This window comes from Carassius auratus, chromosome 27 (assembly GCF_003368295.1).
Source record: "Carassius auratus strain Wakin chromosome 27, ASM336829v1, whole genome shotgun sequence".
NCBI lineage: Eukaryota > Metazoa > Chordata > Actinopteri > Cypriniformes > Cyprinidae > Carassius > Carassius auratus.
This window is the reverse complement of record NC_039269.1, coordinates 6263155-6282467: the sequence shown is the minus strand read 5'-3', so window position 1 is coordinate 6282467 and position 19313 is coordinate 6263155. Positions and strand designations below refer to the sequence as shown.

At 36.4% G+C, this 19313-nt stretch overlaps 1 protein-coding gene across 1 annotated transcript; it reads left to right on the top strand.

Annotated features, from left to right (window-relative positions):
• Positions 1-3719: 3719 nt before the first annotated feature.
• Positions 3720-18569, top strand: LOC113045225 (uncharacterized). Its single transcript, XM_026205449.1, has 3 exons — positions 3720-4951; positions 7139-7656; positions 16343-18569. The coding sequence occupies exons 1-3, from the start codon at positions 4238-4240 to the stop codon at positions 16347-16349; spliced, it is 1239 nt and encodes a 412-aa protein (XP_026061234.1). The 5' UTR covers positions 3720-4237; the 3' UTR covers positions 16350-18569.
• Positions 18570-19313: the final 744 nt, after the last annotated feature.

Sequence of the window (19313 nt, the reverse complement as noted above, 5' to 3'; positions counted from 1 at the left end):
ATGCATCACCGTTTCCACAAAAAATATCGGGCAGCACAACTGTTTTCAACATTGATAATCATCAGAAATGTTTCTTGAATCATTATTCTGATTTCTGAAGATCATGTGACACTGAAGACTGGAGGAATGATGCTGAAAATACAGCGGAGCATCATAGAAATAAATTATATTTTAAAATACATTCATATAGAAAAGCACTATTTTAAATTATAATATATTTACTTTATTTCTGGGGAAATAAAATATTAAAAGAAGCTTAATTATACCATACTTTAGTCCATATATATATATAAAACAAAGATAAAAAAATTGATGAAAATAAATGAATAAATAATGTGACTTGATGAACAAACAAACAAAAAGAGGAAAATATTGAGACTGCATAAAAACATTCTTCACTTATTATTGAACCCAAAAAGATGGTTTCCATAGGAACATAATTCTGTGAAAATAACACAGTAACACTCAAAAAATCATAATGGTAGATCAAAAATAGCCACATACGCAGAACTAATACTGAAGAGTCTGAAAAAAGCCTGGACATTAGTCTTTCTCATTCAAGGTGAAGGAATGGTCACAGTGACGACTGTCGTAACCACACATAAATTATACATGCTCTTTTGTGTTGGGAAATGCTTTTAATTTCGCTAGAAAGGAAAAAGCACATTTTTGGATTAGAGTTGGATTACAGTTCAGTCATGCATAAGATGCAAAGCTACATGATGCAAGAAAAGCCTTCAGGGAAACCTTTTAGATGCAGACGGCGCTGCTTTCCAAACACAAACAGACACAAGCTTGCGTTTATAAAGTACTGGGAAGATCCTTATTCATAACAGCTCGCTTTAGATTCCATATAGTCAGAGAAAACACACCTTTTAGGATCAGAAAACCCATCATTTCAAACTCAAAATCAGATTTAATAGCAGAGACTGAAAGCGGATGGTGATGTTACAAGAAAGAAAGAAAAAAAAGCCTCATGAAAGTAACTGTCAAATCACTGTTAATTCAAAACTAATGATGCTTGATGTCAAAATGACAAATATTGAGCTTAAGTTTGGTCTGTTCCTCACATAAATAAATCATATAACTCCTGAAGAACACTACTATAAACTCTGATGGGGTCTTCACACCCTTGACATGGAGCCTTATACTTTTGAAGTTCACAGAAAAACAACACTAGAACACTTTGCTAATTCTCTAATTATTTTTGTTTAACATGAGACAAAGTCATATGAGGAACAAAATGAGGGTTAATAATGAAACTGGGTTGTTATAGTTAACTAAAACTAAAACTAGCTACCTAAAACAAGAACATTTTTATTTATAATTATTTTATAAAAATAAAAATAAACTTATATTTGATACTTAAAAAACAAATTAAAACTAGTTAACAAAAAGATGATCATATTGTATCCAAACCATCATCAGCAAAAATGTATATTTAATTTAATAAATTATGTATTTTTGTTAACTAAACCCAATTCTAAAACAATAAAAAACATTTTAGTTACTCATAAATTAAATGTTACATGAAATCAAATATAAAAATGTACTTAATTTACTTCTCATTTTGATTTAGTTTGCATTTATGCACTAAAATAAACTGAAATTAAAATAAAAAATAAATAAAAATTGACATTTTAACAAATTAACAGTATATTCAAAAATAACAACTACTTAAAATATTAACCAAAATCTTAAAAACTTAATAATATCTCAATGATAATAAAATTACACTGTAATGAAATAACTTTAATTTAGTTTAAGATGTTATTTGGCCCCTTTATGAGTCTTTTTAAACGTTTTTTTTTTTTTTTGATATTGTAGATCTCTGTTGCACTGTATTGGAAACATGTCCTGCTTTCAAAATACATTCTGATATCCTACAGCAGATTTTATTTCCTAAAAGATAGCTTTAGTTTTGGGTTATGCTGGAAATTCTTGAAAAAAATTATGATTAAACTTCAAGAGATGTCCTGAGCTCATTTTGACTGAGGCTCGCAGCGATGATTGATTTTTCACATCATTACATACTGAGCTTTTTCAAGTTTAGACAATGAACGTGAAACGGTCCAGGAATGTGAATAAATGCTGACGCGCAGCGGTTGAGACGCACTCGGATTCATCTCTGCGGCTTTCACGGTTTATTGTCTCCAAACCAACGTCAGCGAAAAGGAATCTGCTCATTTCTGAGGAGAACTGATACCTGCTCTCAGACGACCAGAGCAAAATCTCATTTCTCAGATCTGATGCTGTGGTTTCATAACTCAGGAGATGATGTAGAGTTCACATTTCATTTCTGTTTTCATCACAACTTGTCCTCAGATGTTTCCCTTTTAAAAAAAATCATAAAGTGGAGAGCATGTTACAAATGAGGACAATGGAAGCAACCAAAATCAACAAAGAGTTACATGCAAGTGACAAGTCTCAGTTATCTTAAAGCAGTACACATAGCAAGTTTTATTTTTATTATAATAAATAAAAAGAAAACAGATAGAATAGAAATAAAATAGAGCAAGCTAAGGTTAGTGTTAATTGTATAATAAATAAAAGTATAAAGTGTTATTTTAATAAGTGTTAGTGTTAATAATTAATATAATAATAAAAAATATAAAAAAAAATTTTTATTCATAGCTCAGACAAAGTCACGAATGTCATTTACTCATGAATGCATAAATAAAAATAAGTAAAATTGTATTACTTTTCTTAAAAGGATAGTTTTCTAAGAGCTCTCAGAATGCATTAAAATATCTTAATTTGTGTTCTTAATTTTTGGGTGAACTATCCCTTTAATTGTAAAGTTTTATTAATTTAGTTGTGAATTTTGTCACTTGTTTTATTTTATTTTATTTAGTATATTAGGTTGAAAAAAAATAAATAAATAAAAGTAAAAATAAATAAATGAAAATAAGAAATGCCTAGACATCCAGCTACAACGAAGAAAGTTAAAAATAAGTATGTTTTATTTCATTGTAATTAGCATTTACTTTACTTCTAGTAACATTTGTTTTATGGTTTTAGTTTTAGTTAAATATAATAACCCTTCATTCAACTTGTCATAAGATACAAATCCTAACAAACAAACAAACAACACCAATGCATTTGGTTACGGGTGTCTCAGCACAGTTTGAGACATTTCTTGAGATCTCTCTTAAACCTCTAGAGGAGACACATGTGGGTTTTTTCTCTCATGAGAATCATCTGAGTAGCAGGAGATGTCCACCAAACTCCTCTCTCCCTGTGAGAACGAGCATAATAAAGGAGGTGTCATCTGCGGTTCCTCTTTCCAGTGGAAAACTTAAACCGAAAGTGTTTACCTCTAATTAAACGAGTGTAATTTTGTGAAATGCGAGCGCTCTATAAACAGCATGCGGTGTGTTGTTCATTTAATGTGTCACGAGACGTGAAACATAACAAACAGTGGCAGTATCTCAGCTGACTCGCATAAACAAACGGGACGGTAAACACGCACTCATTTCTTCAACTCACGTGGACTTATGGGAATCGAGTTATGTCGAAAATCCCCTTTTCTGGGGCCGAGCGTCTGTCTCTTTCTTTCTCATTCCCCTCCCCAACTCTCTCTCTCTCAGTATCTGGCTCCTGTTAGATCCTGTCTGCTTCAGCAACGTCCAAAACCCCACCTCCTCCTGTCTCTCTCTCTCTCTCTCTCTCTCTCTCTCTCTCTCTCTCTCTCGCTCTCTCTCTCTCCACCCCGTCTCAGGCGGCGTGGAATCCTGGCTGTGTTTAATTGCAGAGTGGCAAGATCTGAGGGAAAGATCGGGAGCCGCTGCGTCTGTCAACGCTTTACGAGCCCCAACCCCGGGAGAGAGAGAGAGAGAGAGACGGGGAAGGTGTAGGAAGGAAGTGTTTGGAGTTTGGGAATGGTTGAGCTGGGGAATTTTTACGCAGTGGGGAGGTAAAGAAAGAGGTGAAACGCTGAAGTAAGACTTCTGAGTTGGAGAAAAAAAAGGCGGGAGGGAAAGAAAAGAGGCCCACCATTGGAGAAAGAGCAACGAGAGGGAAAAGTGGGGGGAAAAAAAGAGTAAGTTAGAAAAAGGAGGAAGGAAGGAAGGAAGGAAGGGGGAGGTGAGTGAAAAGTTAGAGAGGGAGAGAGAGAGAGAGAGAGAGAGTCAAACGCAGTGAACGAGAGGAGACGCAGATGAGAAAAACAGACGCTGTGGATGGCCTGGGTGGAGAGAGAGAACCCGTTGCTTTCTAAGTCGCCTTTCAGGCTGGAATGCACTCGGAGAATTTGAGATTCCCAACGCCTTACTGCCAACTTTGCTTGCGACGCACACCGGGCCCCGCAGACGGATCATGTCTGCGTATGGAGTCCGGAGTAGCCCCGTTCCCAAAGGAGTTGGGGATGGAGCGAGCGGAGAGGACTGGAGCATCACTGGTTTACTCCGACGAGATCCGACATCCGTGCTACAGGTGGGACTCGGCTTGCGTTCGGGAGATCCGGCGAGAGTGTGGATGCGTCCAGCGGTGGTATTACCCAGAGCTGTTGCATCCCTTCAACGGTGACCATGTTTTGAAGGTCAGAGGTCACCGGTGCTACTCATCCTATGTTCAGGAAAGGGACAACATTCATCAGCCGGAATATAACGGACATTGCGAGAGGAGACGGGTGTCATTCCGGCATCACGAGGAGCGACCCGAGACTGGAAGACAATCACACTGTAATGGGCCGAACTACAATCAGCCAGGTTTTTTCCCAACTGAGGTGCCCTCGAGCAAGCTGGGCCGGTCCAAGACACTCGGGAACAGACTGCAGGTGAATGGACCGCAGCGGGAGGACGTAAGGACGTCTCGGGGGGACGAGGGTCTGGAGAAACATGGCAAGCAGAGGAAGAGCCAGGGAACAGTACGGGAACAGATCAAACAAGTGGTCACCGAGCTCGAGGAAGTGCTGGGTGGTCTCAAACAGGTCCAGTTGGAGATGAAAGAGGTGAGGATAGAATAATAAATAAAGGGAGTGATGTTGCAAGGCCAAATTTAAATATTGAAAGTTTTAAAGGGACAGTCCAGCCAAAACGAAAATTCTGTTATCATTTACTCTTGGATGCATAACAAACTTATAAATGTGACTGTTGTTTCCTTAAAGGGATAGTTCTCCCAAAAATGAAAGTATGGTCATCATTTAGGCCTACTCATGAATGCACGAAGAAAGCACAGACATTTTTACTATTTTAGGAATAAATAGGAATAGTTCACCCAAAAAATTCAGTCATTTACTCATGAATACAAGAAAAAAATTAATATATACAATTTTATTACTTTTCTTAAAAGGACAGTTTAATCAAAAATGAAACGTCTGTCATCATATATTAAATGTGGTTAGAACAATCACACATTGACCTACTAATCTTAAAGATATTGAATGAAGTATCAATAAATACATTTAAAATAATATATAAAATATCTATCATTGACTTATCCTTGTGTCATTCCAAACCTGTATGACTTTGTTTCTTCTATGGAATATAAAAGAAGTCCTTTTGAGGAAAGTTGGTATCCAAACAACATTGATCATATACAGTACAAAAAACTGAGATATTTCTCAGAATTCATACTGGTTTGGATTGAAAAATGTCCAAGTGAAACACTGTGAGTGACAGACTACTTCTTCTCTTCATGCATTCATATATAGTAAACATTCATATAATGAGATTTGTCACTGATTTTGGGTTCGGCATATTTGAGATGGGATTTTAATAAGCACAGAGACTGGATAAGATCAAAACTTGATTCTGTTTAGCCAGTGGAAATATAATATCTGTGTGTTCTGAGCAAACATCTTTGTGATGAATCTATTCTGAAAACATAATCTGAAAGCCTTCAGAGACCAAAATACACATCTGCCAGGAACACACTGTCAGTTATATTCATGGCTGGAAATATTCCATTGGAAGCTTTATTCTGAAGAGGAATATTGTATTTTCTGGAAGGAAAGGGACTGGTCCTTGAGTCCATCATAAAGCATTGTTATAAGAGAACAGAATCTTAAAATCAATACCTAAAGATAGCTCAATATGTGCAGACTGACATTAGCAATAATGGACTGTGCAGGACGTAAGACATTATTAAATTATTTATATTATTATACGTTTCAATGGATGCATCAAGACTCCCATTAGATGTAAAGGACTGCAGCAGGAAATAAAGTCGGTAGAATAATGCATCACAGTGAAGGATGCCAAAAAAATTATTTTTATGTTATATTAACCTGAAGATGACCTGTGAGGATGTGTTTAGAAAAAAACTTTTCAGTGCTCAAATAGCTTTTGGTGGGTCAATTTAATGTTCGGACTAAGAGTCATTGGTAGTTTGAAACACTGATGCTTTTGAAACATTGATAGGAGTGGCTTGACATGTCAACTTCTGACTCAGCCAATGACGAGAGTTTAGGGGCGGGACTATTGTTGATTAATGACAGGCAGCTTTAGAAGTGTCTGGGAAAGCGGTCATTAGGCCAATATTTTTAATCAAGTTGTACTGCTAGTAAACTAGTACTACACAGTTAACCTTTAAGAAAAAATGTCAAATATACTCAGAGTATGCATGTATATAATATACACATTATATAAAAATATATGGCCACCATCATGCTGTTCTAATCCCACATGACTTTCTTTTCTTGTGGAACACAAAAATGTTCTTCAGAATATTCAAGCTGCTTTTTTTGTCCCATTCATTACATGCTGAAAATCTTGTCTTCATGTTTAAAGAAAAGGGGTTTCTTAAGGTTTTGAGTATTATAATAATACTTTGCATCATAATCTGAATGATTTTTGGATGAAAGCATGAAAACATATCTTAGTTTAGTTTCAGTTTACAAAAGAGCTTCATTTAGTTTTGGTTAACTCATTATGATCGCAAAAACAATTGGAACTGAACATGGTATGACACATTTTGATCCATCATTTTCGAGTATGAGAATTCAGCGTCAAAAAATAAATAATTTCAGTGAACCATTTTCTAAAAGTAGTTCATGACTACTTTTTGGAGGCTGACAACATTTGTCATGCAAAAAGGTGGTTTAAAGCTTCTCCTTTAGTGCAAGAGAAATAAAGTCTAGAATGACATTGGGGTGTGTAAATAATGACAGAATTTGTATTTTTTTCTTTCTGTGAAGGTCGTCCAACAGATCGACATTCTGACGTCTAATATTGACCTTGGTGAAGACGAACCAAGTCTATCCAATGCACTCTCCCAAGATGCCACCAAAAGCAGTCGGATTGGTGTTGTGGCACTGATCCACAATTCAAACAGTGAAGAGGACGTGTCCACTTCCAATTCCTCTCTCGCTCACAGCCCTGTCACTGTGGATTTAGTTCACATTAACAGTCCTTCACCGATGAGAAACTGCACAAGTCTATCCCCTCCTGAGCAACGATCCGTTACTGTTGAGGATAAAGGCAAACGAGTTGTGAAACAGAGCTCAGAGACTCAAAGGACAGCCAATGGAAACTGCCTACCACATCGGACGGCAAGGAAAGGCCAGATGGAAAACCACAGACCCCCTGCAGCTCCAGCAGTGTGCACTAACTCAAATAAAACCCAACGGCCTCCACCTTACCCTCAGAACGGACAGGTGAAGATGAGGATGCCCCCCTATCCTGGAAAACATAAGGCGCTCTCCTCCACCGTAGTGTAAGGATACAAAACTCGCTTTCACAAAAACCGAAATCATCAGCAAAACATACGCAAACACATCACACATACTCACAGATACATTGCACACATGCTTAATCGCTTGCCAAGTAACTTATTCAAATATTTATTGGTGATGAAACTCAGGGTAAGTGGACACTACACTTCCTTAAACAGATGGTCAGCATGTGCTCGTGTTTGTTCATTAATCTAAACTCAAATTATAAGATATTTACACACTATTTATACACTACCGTTCAAAAGTTTGGGGTACGATTTTTTAAATATTTTTGAAAGAAGTCTCTTCTGCTCACCAAGGGCACATATATTTGATTAATGTTATGGTAAAAACATTAATATTGTGAAATATTATTTTTGCACTTTAAAATGGCTGTTTTCTATGTGAATATATACATTTTTTTAATTTATATCTTTGATTTAAAGCTGGATTTTCAGCATTATTCCTCTAGTCTTCAGTGTCACATGATTCTTCAGAAATAATTTTAATATGCTGATTGAGAAACATTTCTGATTATCATCAATGTTGAAAATAGTTTTGTAGAGCTTAATTTTTTTTAAAATGATTTTTATATTTTCTAACATTACATATGCCCTTTTTGTCACTTTTGATCAATTTAACACATCCTTGCTAAAAAAAACTAAAAAACTAAAAAACCCTAAACCCTAAACTTTGTAACAGTAGTGTATTATCTCATTATTGTATTGATTTACATTCAGCCTATGAATTATCTCAACTTTTTCTCATAGATTAGAAAAGATTAAATAGAGAGCAAATGAAAATGTCTGCTTTTCAGCCTCTTAAGAAAAATCCAATGTCTACTAAAGAGTTTCAGAAGAGATCTCAAAAATGTCTTCGACAGTGCTCACATTAGCAAAGAGATCTACCCGAGATCTCAATTTGATAATCTCTCATAAAATGTTCCCAATACCCATTTAATAAGCGCCTATTTACATTAATTTTGTACATGCTTTAAACTAGAATAGAAGTTGTTTTAAATTCATAACAGAAGAAACATCTAAGACGACTGAGCTTTAAAAGAGCAATTTCCGATGGGTTTATTTTCCCAAAGTGCTGAAACATGTGTCACTTTCATGTGCCTTACAGGAAAAAAAACACTTACTCTCTATTACAACAGACACCATCACCATGTGTTTTTTCTTAGTTATTATTTCCCAGAAAAGAAAGGCATGGTGGGGTCTGCCGGCCTTGAATCATTTCCTTAGAAATAGAGACTGAGCCATTTGTTATGAAGACAGTCTACACAATGACTCAGTGTTAACGAGGCTAACTATGCGTCATGAAAGATGTATTCCATCCGCAGACTAACAGCTTGTCTATAAGCTGCACTTGATTTCTCAGATTACGGAGAGCGCTGTTGTTTGGCCTGCGATGTGCGATTCAAAAGCAGTTCCCGCATCTCAGATCTGCGGCTGAACATGACTTTGGGATAACCGTGCAGCTCTTTCTTGCTTTATCACACAGGATTTCGAGATACAATCAGGAATGTTTGATAAACACTCTATAAATGAAACATCTATCCACGACTGATTCTATCGGTTCTTCTTCAGTTGTTGTTGAGGCACGTTAAAAGTTCAAACACACGACTTCAAGGCTGGGATCTCTTGGAAAGTCATATTACACTGCTGTAGACGAAATGCAGATAATATTACGACGTCCATCAATTAAATGAAATGGATTTATACGTGTCCCGAAGAAAACCTAAGATGTGCTTGCCCGTTTAAAACCGGCGGTTGCCAGGGCATTGCTTTGTGGTTGCTAGGGTGTTTTCTGGGTGGATTCTTACAGGCTCAAAAGGGCCCACCCACAAGTCTCTATGATGTTATCATCCCTGAACATGCAGCCACACTGGAAAAAGATAGCTATACATACAATGCAATGTGGCATAATGGCTGTTTCTATAAAGTAGGGCAATTCAAACCTTGCAATGACAGTCTGGCGCTTCTTACTCATAGCCTGTAAGTACTTTTTTTACATTTTAATAATTTGCCAATGATGATTCAAACACGAGTTTTGAGCAGTGAAGAGTAGGCTTATTGTTCTCTTATCACAAATGCAGACATGGTTTTATGTATACACGGCACAATACGCAACTCAATGCGTAAAAAGCCAGTTTAAGTCATTGTAATCAGTAATTATGTCCGCACTGGATAAAACAAATGCCTCGTTTGTAATGGGTTTTGTCTCATCAAGTGATGTCTGGAAAACAAACACATTTTTCTATTTAACCGGATCTTCTTAGTGAACTGGTTGAACCAGTTCTGATTGAACTGAATGTTTTGAAGTGGTTCATGTCTCCAGTACACACTTCTCCTCAAATAACTTAAGTTATTTGGTTCATAAACGCGAGTTATTCAGTTACTCCTAACAGTACACTGTCTGAACTGCTAAAAGAGAACTGATGATGGGATGTGCACGAGCAGAGCAGCTGGACTGAGTCTGGTGCTGCTGGCCTGGAGACGGGGTGTAACATTTCCGTCACATGCTTGAGGCATTCGGCCAATCACAAAGCACTGGATAGCTGGCCAATCAGAGCACACCTCGCTTTTTTTAGAACAATGAGCTCTACGTGATTCAGAAAGGAGGGGTACATAGGAGCAACAATAATGTACAGTATGTGGAAAAATTAGTTTTTTGAACGTTAAACTGCATGCATTACACCAAATACACAAAATAATGATCCTTTTAGCAAAGTCATATGACCTCTTTAAAGACTTATTTTTGTGCAGTTCCAAATTCCTTGTATAATAAGAACTCAAAACACTTTTTGTAAACTTATATTTTTTTATGTTTGCATCAAATAATAAGATTTATATGCATGTCTTTTCTAAGTAAACTTGCTCAGTAGCTCACCTGGTATAAGGTATGAGTCCAGTGAAAAACAAGTCAAAAAAACTTGTAGACTTGTAGATGCAAGCTAAAATACCAAGAAAAAACATTTTCAATTGCACATTTACTTTTGTTAAATCTATTTGGTAAAGATTTAGTATAAGGTTAAGAGTAGCATGTACTTTATTTTCAAATGCATTGACCCAGCATTTCTCTCTCCATAGACTTTATGTACAACTTAATAAAATGTGAAACAATGCAATAAAACATTGCCAGATTCACGAACATTTATTCTGGAGAAAAACTGAATGCACTTTTAGTGCTGCTCATTGGACATTTAATTTAAGTCAGAAAAACAGCATTGCCAGATTTATGCTAATCTGTTTCAGAGAAAAATTAATGATCTTTTAGCACCATTCACTGGACATTTAATTTACCCAGAAATTTTTTTTTTAATAAAATATTGAGAGATTACATTTTTATTGGCATCAGTGAAAAAATAAATAAATCAGAAAATGCTTTCAGTGCTCTTCAATGGGCATTTAATTTACATATAATGACCAACATTGCCAGATTCACATTCATGTGTTTTGGGAAAAACTGAAAGCGCTTTTAGTGCAACATAATAAAACATTGCCAGATTCACATTGTTCAAAACCGAATGCGATTTTAACACAACTCATGGAACATTTAATTTACGTGCAACAAACAACGTAATAAAACATCACCAGATTCACTTTCATTGATATAAGAGAAAAGTAAATGCATTTTTAGTGATATTCACTGGATATTTCATTTCCATAAAACAACCAACATAAAGTGTTGCCATATTCACATTCATTAGTTATGAAGATAACTGAAAGTGGTTCTATTGCCACTATGTTGGGCATTTCACTCTGAATGTGTCGTGAAATACGCAAGAGGCAATGTAATAGATTTATTTTGCAGACATATTTTTCCATTGAGCTCAGTTTGGAAATATGACTCACATCCCTCTTTCCATTTTATCAGGTAAAAAACATATTTCAGATCAATGAAATAACAGCACATCTCCCCTCAATAAGACACATGATTTTGATGTCCGGAGCATGCAAACATTGAGCTTTAATTCCTTTCAAAAACCCCTGGCTTAGAAAGCACAACTAGTTCAAATAAGCCATTTAGCTGGGAGAGCTCGAATTTGACACTATTCGCTGACGTATCTGACATTCCTTTGGGGTTAAAGTTAAAATGGCAGATGTGATCTTTGTGTTTGTGTGGTTGAGAACAAAAGGAGCTGATTTCTGCCTGATGTGAAAGCAGGAGTTATGGTTTGGCAGTCGAGGGTCATTGTCCTCTAGTGGAGGGTATGCGTCTCTGCAACATTGTTTTTTATCGTTTTCAGGCCGACCCTTCTGTCTGGTTTTCATTAGAAACCACTTGGCTTAAGGCCTGACCGAATGAGGCAAGCTCGTACAATATTTGTGATGGTCAAATAAACACAGGCATTTTCAGACATCATTTAGGATGACGGCCACCCACAAGCTAGGAGGGCAACAACAGCTGGGCTCAACACAAACCAGGAAGTAGGTCCATAACAGACAGCGTCACCCAAACACAGCAGATGTTTTCATAGATGTGTGTTCACAGAGAACGCCCACTGTTTGGTGCCTTCACTCGGGCTACTCAGTGTCGGTTTCGAAAACCATGTCTTCATCAGCTGTAAAACTGCCTAAAGGAGAAGACTGTACTATTTACAAGTGATTTTCATTTAAATTCCAATTGGAATTAAAATTCCAAAGGAGATCTCTTTATTATATTCTTCAAGACAGCAGTGAGATTAAATTGAGAGCAAATGGAGAAACATCTGCTTAAAGGAACAGTTTACCTTAAAATGTTGTTTCAAAACTTTCTTTCCTCTGTGGAACATAAAGGGAGATGCTTTGAAGACCATCTGGGTCCAAACAACATTGGACCCCATTTACTTTCAGTGTATTGACAAAAAACACCCAAACATTTTTTAAATATCTTTTGTGGCAGGAAAATGACAGAATTTAATTTTTTGGGCGAACTTTCCCTTATAGTATCTTGCTTCTCTTGTGTTTCTCTAAAAAAAAATTATGCTCTCAAAACTTTAAAGTGTACAAAAATCAGCGATCTCAATGTGAATTCTCATCAGTTTTAGCCCTACATACAATACTCTTACTGTATGGCAGCTTTTCATTCATTTCTGTCTGTTTTTTCTAAGGAATTTTACAAGAAATGTGAGACAAAGTCTTCCTGAATTCACACAATCCCTTTTTTTCCCACAATCCCTTCCTAAATTCATGTTTGACCTTGTGTGTGACATACTCAAACACAAGATGCAATTATATTTTCATCTCGACCAGACACATTAAAGTTAAACTGCAACTATTATAAAGTCAAATCAGCTTTGATGAATTGTTCAAGCAAAAGCTATTTTAAGAACAATCATAAAAAATAAATGCGCAGAAGACAGTTTTACTTTTGGGTAGGTGGATAATTACATCTGTTTGTAAGAGCTCAGACTTTGGCTTTAACTTTCTGGGGTGGCAGACGATTTGGACAAATGAGGGATGGAGCAATCTTAAAGTATGACGGCATGAAGTCTGCTCACACTGCAGTTTATTCTGGCTACCAATTAAACGCCTCCTTAGACAGGAAGAGAACGTCTGAACGACAGGTAAAATGACCTACTACAGTTTTTAATGTTAGGGGCGGATTTATTTAGAAAAAAGTTGCACCACAATAGTATTGTGTAACAAAAATAAAATAAACAATAGTGCAGCAATCAGGTTAAAAGGCTGTATAGAAATGAAATTGTTTAGAAAAAAGACATGCAATAATTGTGTTAAGATGACTTATTCCTGGAAGTCGTGTAAAGTCAGTCAATTAGTTTAACGTTAGACTACCAGAAATGTCTATAAAGTGTTTGATGGAAATGATATGGACATTGGCTAAGGGTTTGGAAAATGCTGGCCAGATATTCACTGAGAAAAAATATATTTATAGCTGTTTCATCCCATGTAAGGTCTATACTCCAAATTTATCAGAAAATAAGAATATAACCTTAGAAAGAAAAAATATATATATATATGTCATAGGTCTAGGAGTTACAACCAAAATCTCATGATTGTGATTCGTCTTTCCTGTGGCATTCATCAAAATATGTCCCTCTGTTATTGATCATATCTAGAAGCTGATTTAAGAACCAAACAGGAAAAATGCCAAGAAATCGTTCGTTTAGACGAGAATCACGCTGAAGTGTACTGAAATACTAAATCATAGAGTGTACATCTGACGTTATGATCCGATCACGTGTGAGACATATAACGTTATCTGCCGCTCAAATACACGTACATTTTAATCAAAGCACAAACAAGGTGTTTCAAGTGAAATATGTAAGGTTAGAGTATTTAATGTCTTACCTGTGTGAATTGATTCATTCAAATGATATGATATCAACTATGCTGAAGTCTTGAACGAGCCATGTAGCCTACATTAATGCGCTTATGCTAATGTTTTGTTCAGACGGTTATTTTCCCTTAACTGTGCACATGTTCCCGGCAAATTTCAAATGTATTTTTAGCGCTGTGGTTGATTGACAGGTGAGTAGGCGGTGCTTCACTGTGCATCCGCGCGCTTATGACTTGTGTTTCTGACTGATTAATGTGATTTTAGTGATCCAAACACGAAACATGTTAGTTCTAGTTTTACATCTGTATTTAGCTCTCTCCACTCGTAATCGATTCGCGATTCGGTTCGAAAGTAAACGGAAAACCATGCAAGGACTTAGCAACAAACATTTGAAAAAAAACATTTGAAAAAAAAAAAAATCTATGTTATGCGAAAAACTACAGTTCTAATCACTGAAGCTGAGAAATTAATTTCTAATTTACATCATATCTGCACTTCGTGGTTTACTGTTATTTTTTATATTTTTACTAAACTTTTTTAGCGCTGATGAAACGTATTTGATTGGCCAGTGGATTCATAAACGCAATATAAAGATGTGTGATTGGTTAGAAGGTGAGCATGTAAAGATCTGCAGCAAATGTAATTCTGCAATTTCTCACATTTCATTTTAACTACAACAGCCATGATATATTTAGTTTAATTGTACAGTGGTAATTTGCCACTTGAATTTGAATTTGTATGGCATTTTGTTCATTTTAATGGCATTTTTGCCATAAGCCCACATAAATTTCTGACCCAGCCCCAGTACTTTATTCAGTGCTTTAAGTGGCCCAAAAGAGGTGCCGGTACTTTTTTTTTTTTTTTTGATGATTCCCCTCATGCCCTGAGGTTACAACAACTATATTGAAGGGCTGTTAAGCAGTTAACAGGCAACCTTAATAATAAATCCTTTTATTAGTTTGTGGATTTGCTTAAGCTAGAAAGAACTACTAAACATAAATAAAATGTGCAAAAGGATTTTGAAAAAATACCCTTAGAAAGAGCTACTGCATTACTGCATTCAAGCTCCGAACTCCCGAACTGACTCAAATGAATCACGCTCCGAACTCCCGAACTGTTTCAAATAATTCGCGATCCCCAAACTGACTCAAATGATTCGCGAACCCCCTACGAACTCCCGAATTGATTCAAATGATTCGCGTTCCCCAAACTTATTCAAATGATTCGCTAATCCGCTTTGAACTCCCGAACTGACTCAAATAATTCGCGATCCCACTCCGAACTCCCGAACTGATTCAAATGATTCGCGATCCCGCTATGAACTCTCGAATTGATTCAAACGATCCGCGAAGCCGCTCCGAACTCCCGAATTGATTCAAATGATTTGCGATCCCCAAACTGACTCAATGATTCGCGAACCCGCTCCGAACTCCCAAACTGACTCGAATGATTCGCGAACCCGCTACGAACTCCAGAACTGACACAAATGATTCGCGGACCCGCTGCGATTTCTCGAACTGATTCAAATGATCCGCGAAGCTGCTCCGAACTCACGAACTGGTTCAAATGATTCACGCTCCATACTCCGAATTAGGAAGAATTAGGAAGCATGCATTGTGAAGGGCGCTCTGAAAAGCGGCAGTGAAGGCAAAGGATTAAAACCTCTATTAAAACAGATGTCCAAATAAACGTACCAGTACGCTAAAAGCACGTCCTGGGCGAACGGAGAGGTGGTGGTATGCTCAAGAGCTATATTTGGAAGTGGCGGTATACTGAGTACCAGTGCGTACTGGCCCACTTAAAGCACTGACTTTATTATTGCAAAAACGGAATAATTGTGCTATGTCCAAATCAGAGTGCAACCAGTCAGTCTCCTCAGTTTCTGCAGCTATTAAAAGTGTTTCCAATCAACAGCCGGCATCCACATCACCAGAAAGACAGCACACTGCTGCATTAGGATTAGGAAACTCATGTCCAATCAGATCTGCTGTGCTCAACACCGAGCCAAGCTGAGCATATAAATTAGAGTAATAAATCACCCTGATAAACCAGAACAATCTTGGCACTATAACACAGGTGGCTAAATTGCTTTACATTATTTTAGCACATAAAGCAAGCCACTCAGGTTTGTTAAAGCAATACCAAGGACATGTCAAAGGTAAAGAAGCACCTAGTGTCGTATCGTCATGCTCATCTTCTGTAATTATTGCAGATTAGGTATTTTTAAATGTTTGGCGGCGGCTTTTCTTGTCTCTGATCTGGGCTCTGCTCCAGCGCTTGCTTATAAGCATCAATCAACACGTTTTGAAAGGGACATTTGTCTAATGAAGATGCCCCTGCTTGAGACCCTGGGCGAGACATGAGAGTGCACTATGTAATGAAAATCTTTTTATTACACAGGGACTGATGCCACACAACCCCGCTGACTCACACCGGAGGACGGAGAATCCCGGGCCGAGGGGCAGAGACTGTATTTCCCATGGAAAACACCAGAAGCTTCTCCAAGCCCTCTTTCTCTCTCACACCCCTGCTGAAAGAAAGCCTGGACCAACTTAGAGTCACCATGAGATGGCATTGACAGCTCGGTTTACTTATAAAGCCTGATGTATTTCTGATTGAAACTTAGTGAGGAAACGTGTGAGTCATGTGATAAAGGGGCGGGGTCACAAAGCAAGAGGGACTTGTGATGTCAGCTGAATAGGAAAGTCGTTTCAGAGGCAGAGCAAGTTGTTTAATTCTGTTGAAAGATTATGAAAACGGGCATAAAAAAAATAGGAAAAATGTGCATCAAGTATTTTGAAACAAACATGAACGTATATCAAGAAAGGAAATAGGGTCAGATTTAAGTTTTTGTTTTGTCAAAATATAGTTTAAATTTCTTTTGGGAAATATATGCATTTAAAATGTACAGACTTTTTCCCTCCAGGAAACTGGCCCAAAAATATTGATCTTGTTTGCTGGGATTTGCATAGATATAAATAGACATAAATTCTGATCCTTAGCAACTACATAAAAAACACCTTAGCAGCCGTATTGCAAAGTTCTGAAACACTCAGAATTATGAACTTAAATTTAAATAAATAGTTATATTTAAAAGTGCTGAACTGAATTATAAATGTCTTTTGTGATATTTAATATATATATTAAAAAAAATTTATATATGCATTTTATCAGATTTCAGAAATGTCTGTCGCTGTAAAAAAAAAACTTTTTAATATTACATTTTATATTAATGAAATGAATAACAACTTAATATTGATATAAATGCACCTGGAAATTTTTAAAGTTAAATTATTAAAATGAGCTCTAGACTGAAAACAGCCCCAATCCTAAAAGATTAAATCCAAGTGCCTCTGTAATCAGCAATAGCAAGTTACAAGTGATGATTCGTCCGTGTGTTTGATTGCACTAATGCTCATATTTATTTCCTTCTCCAAACATTTGGTAGGAAGTGACTGGAATTTATTCATTTTTAAAGTGTAGTTTTGCCTTTGGTCCACTAAGTGTAGTTTTGCGGGGCTGGGACATAAACTAAAGACTTTTAAAAAAGAGACCTAGTTCCTGTTTCAGTAGGAAATACATCAGCACAGGAAAGAAAACCAAGCTCATCAAGCCATTTCATGGGACTTGAACATGCATTGTCCTTGTTATTCAGGCTGAGTGAGCTAAAGCTGTTTGGGGTCACTTCAGCAGGGTCTCTCTCTCTCTCTCTCTCTCTCTCTCTAGCTGTGCTGCTGTGTGAACCTTTTGGAACAAGCTGCCCTTCTTAACTAACCTGTGACCTGATATCTGCGTGTTTCTCCTTTAAAGGAACCACAACCGAGGAATAAGCTGCTTTAGGTTGGAAATGATGACTTGAGCTCTCAGATTTATGCAAACTATCGCCAGCGCTCACATGGATCTGAAAGACTCTGACTAGTGCCCAGCGAACAGAAATATGTTCTTAGAATGTTGCTTCTGTTACAAACAGTTTTTAAATCCATTTTTCTTGGTTATAGGTGAACATTAATGGAACATTCCATTTTAGAATTTTGCAAACATTAGAGAAACGTTACTTTTAAGTGTTCTCTAAATCTTTAGAGACAAGTTTTAAGAACATTCATCAAAGCCAGATAAGGTTTTTTTTTTGTTTTTTTTGCATTTTTTACCATAACTTTGAGAGAACATTCCTTGTTTGCTGGGTAGACAGCTGAAATGCCTAAAAAGAGAAAGTTTTCTTAATATTTTTATTTTTACTATTATTATTTAGACCAAAGATTGAAATTATTATTATAATTTTTTTGTTCAGGGAGGCTGAAGGATTTGGAATTATGTTAAGCTAAAGCTAATGAACATTAACATGGCCTCAAAGGCAGCTCATAAAACCACTTCAGAGAGGTATACAGCTAATATCTGCTGAAACAGAGTTTATCCTTCTGGATCCTAACACAGTATTGCATCTGTGGACTGGAGTTATTTAATCAGTATTTAAAGCCAGTATAAGCCATCTTTATAGACTGTTGAAATCATGTAGTGGCATTTTCACTCTGTGGCCGATAGAGGGCGCTTCAGACCACACAACGACAGAAAGGTGACGCAACTGACACGTGAATGTAGCTCACATGAAATAAAACATTAAGTGTGTATATTATATTCTCTGTGACTTCTGATTTTACAAGCAAAATAAATCAATAAAATGACTTTATTATTTCTAAACAATTCTGATTTTTGAAATAAGAATGGTAATAATTTTCCTACATTGAAGCATGGAGTGATGATGCGGAAAATTCAGCTTTGAATCACAGGAATAAATTACATTTTATAATATATCCAAATAGAAAACAGTTTTTTTTTTATTGTAATAATATTTCACAATATTAGAGCTTTTGCTGTATTTTTAATCAAATAAATGCAGCCTTGATGAACAGAAGAGACTTTTTATAAAAATATTGACCCTATATATTTTTTTATAGCTGTATGGTTTGGACCCTTCTTCCTAATGGCTTTCTCACAATCAGTATTTGCAAATGCCAGTATTCCTCCAGTCTGACTAATATTTGCACTATAATTTAGAGCTCTGCATGGGAAGGTATAGACAGCGTCTGCGTCACTGTTTATTTAAATCTTGTCTGAGAGTTTCTCACTTCTCTCTGAGGGGCCACTTCACATCCCAGCATGCATCTGTTCAGGCAGGGGGTGATACTTTCTTTATAATGTATAACTAAGAGATATATGCAAAAGTCAAACTGTTTTCAAACTTTTTTTGCATAAGAGATATATGCAAAAGTCATTCAGCATCTGCAAACCTATCAGAGAACGTTAGGTCATATTTCATGCCAAAATCAAAGGAAATTATTTTTTTACATTTTGTAAAAAAAAAAAAAAATTTTTT

Coding starts and splice junctions, on each gene's coding strand:
- LOC113045225 (XM_026205449.1), top strand. CDS start 4,238: ATGCACTCGGAGAATTTGAGATTCCCAACGCCTTACTGCCAACTTTGC. Junction 4,952..7,138: donor TCCAGTTGGAGATGAAAGAG/GTGAGGATAGAA, acceptor CTTTCTGTGAAG/GTCGTCCAACAGATCGACAT.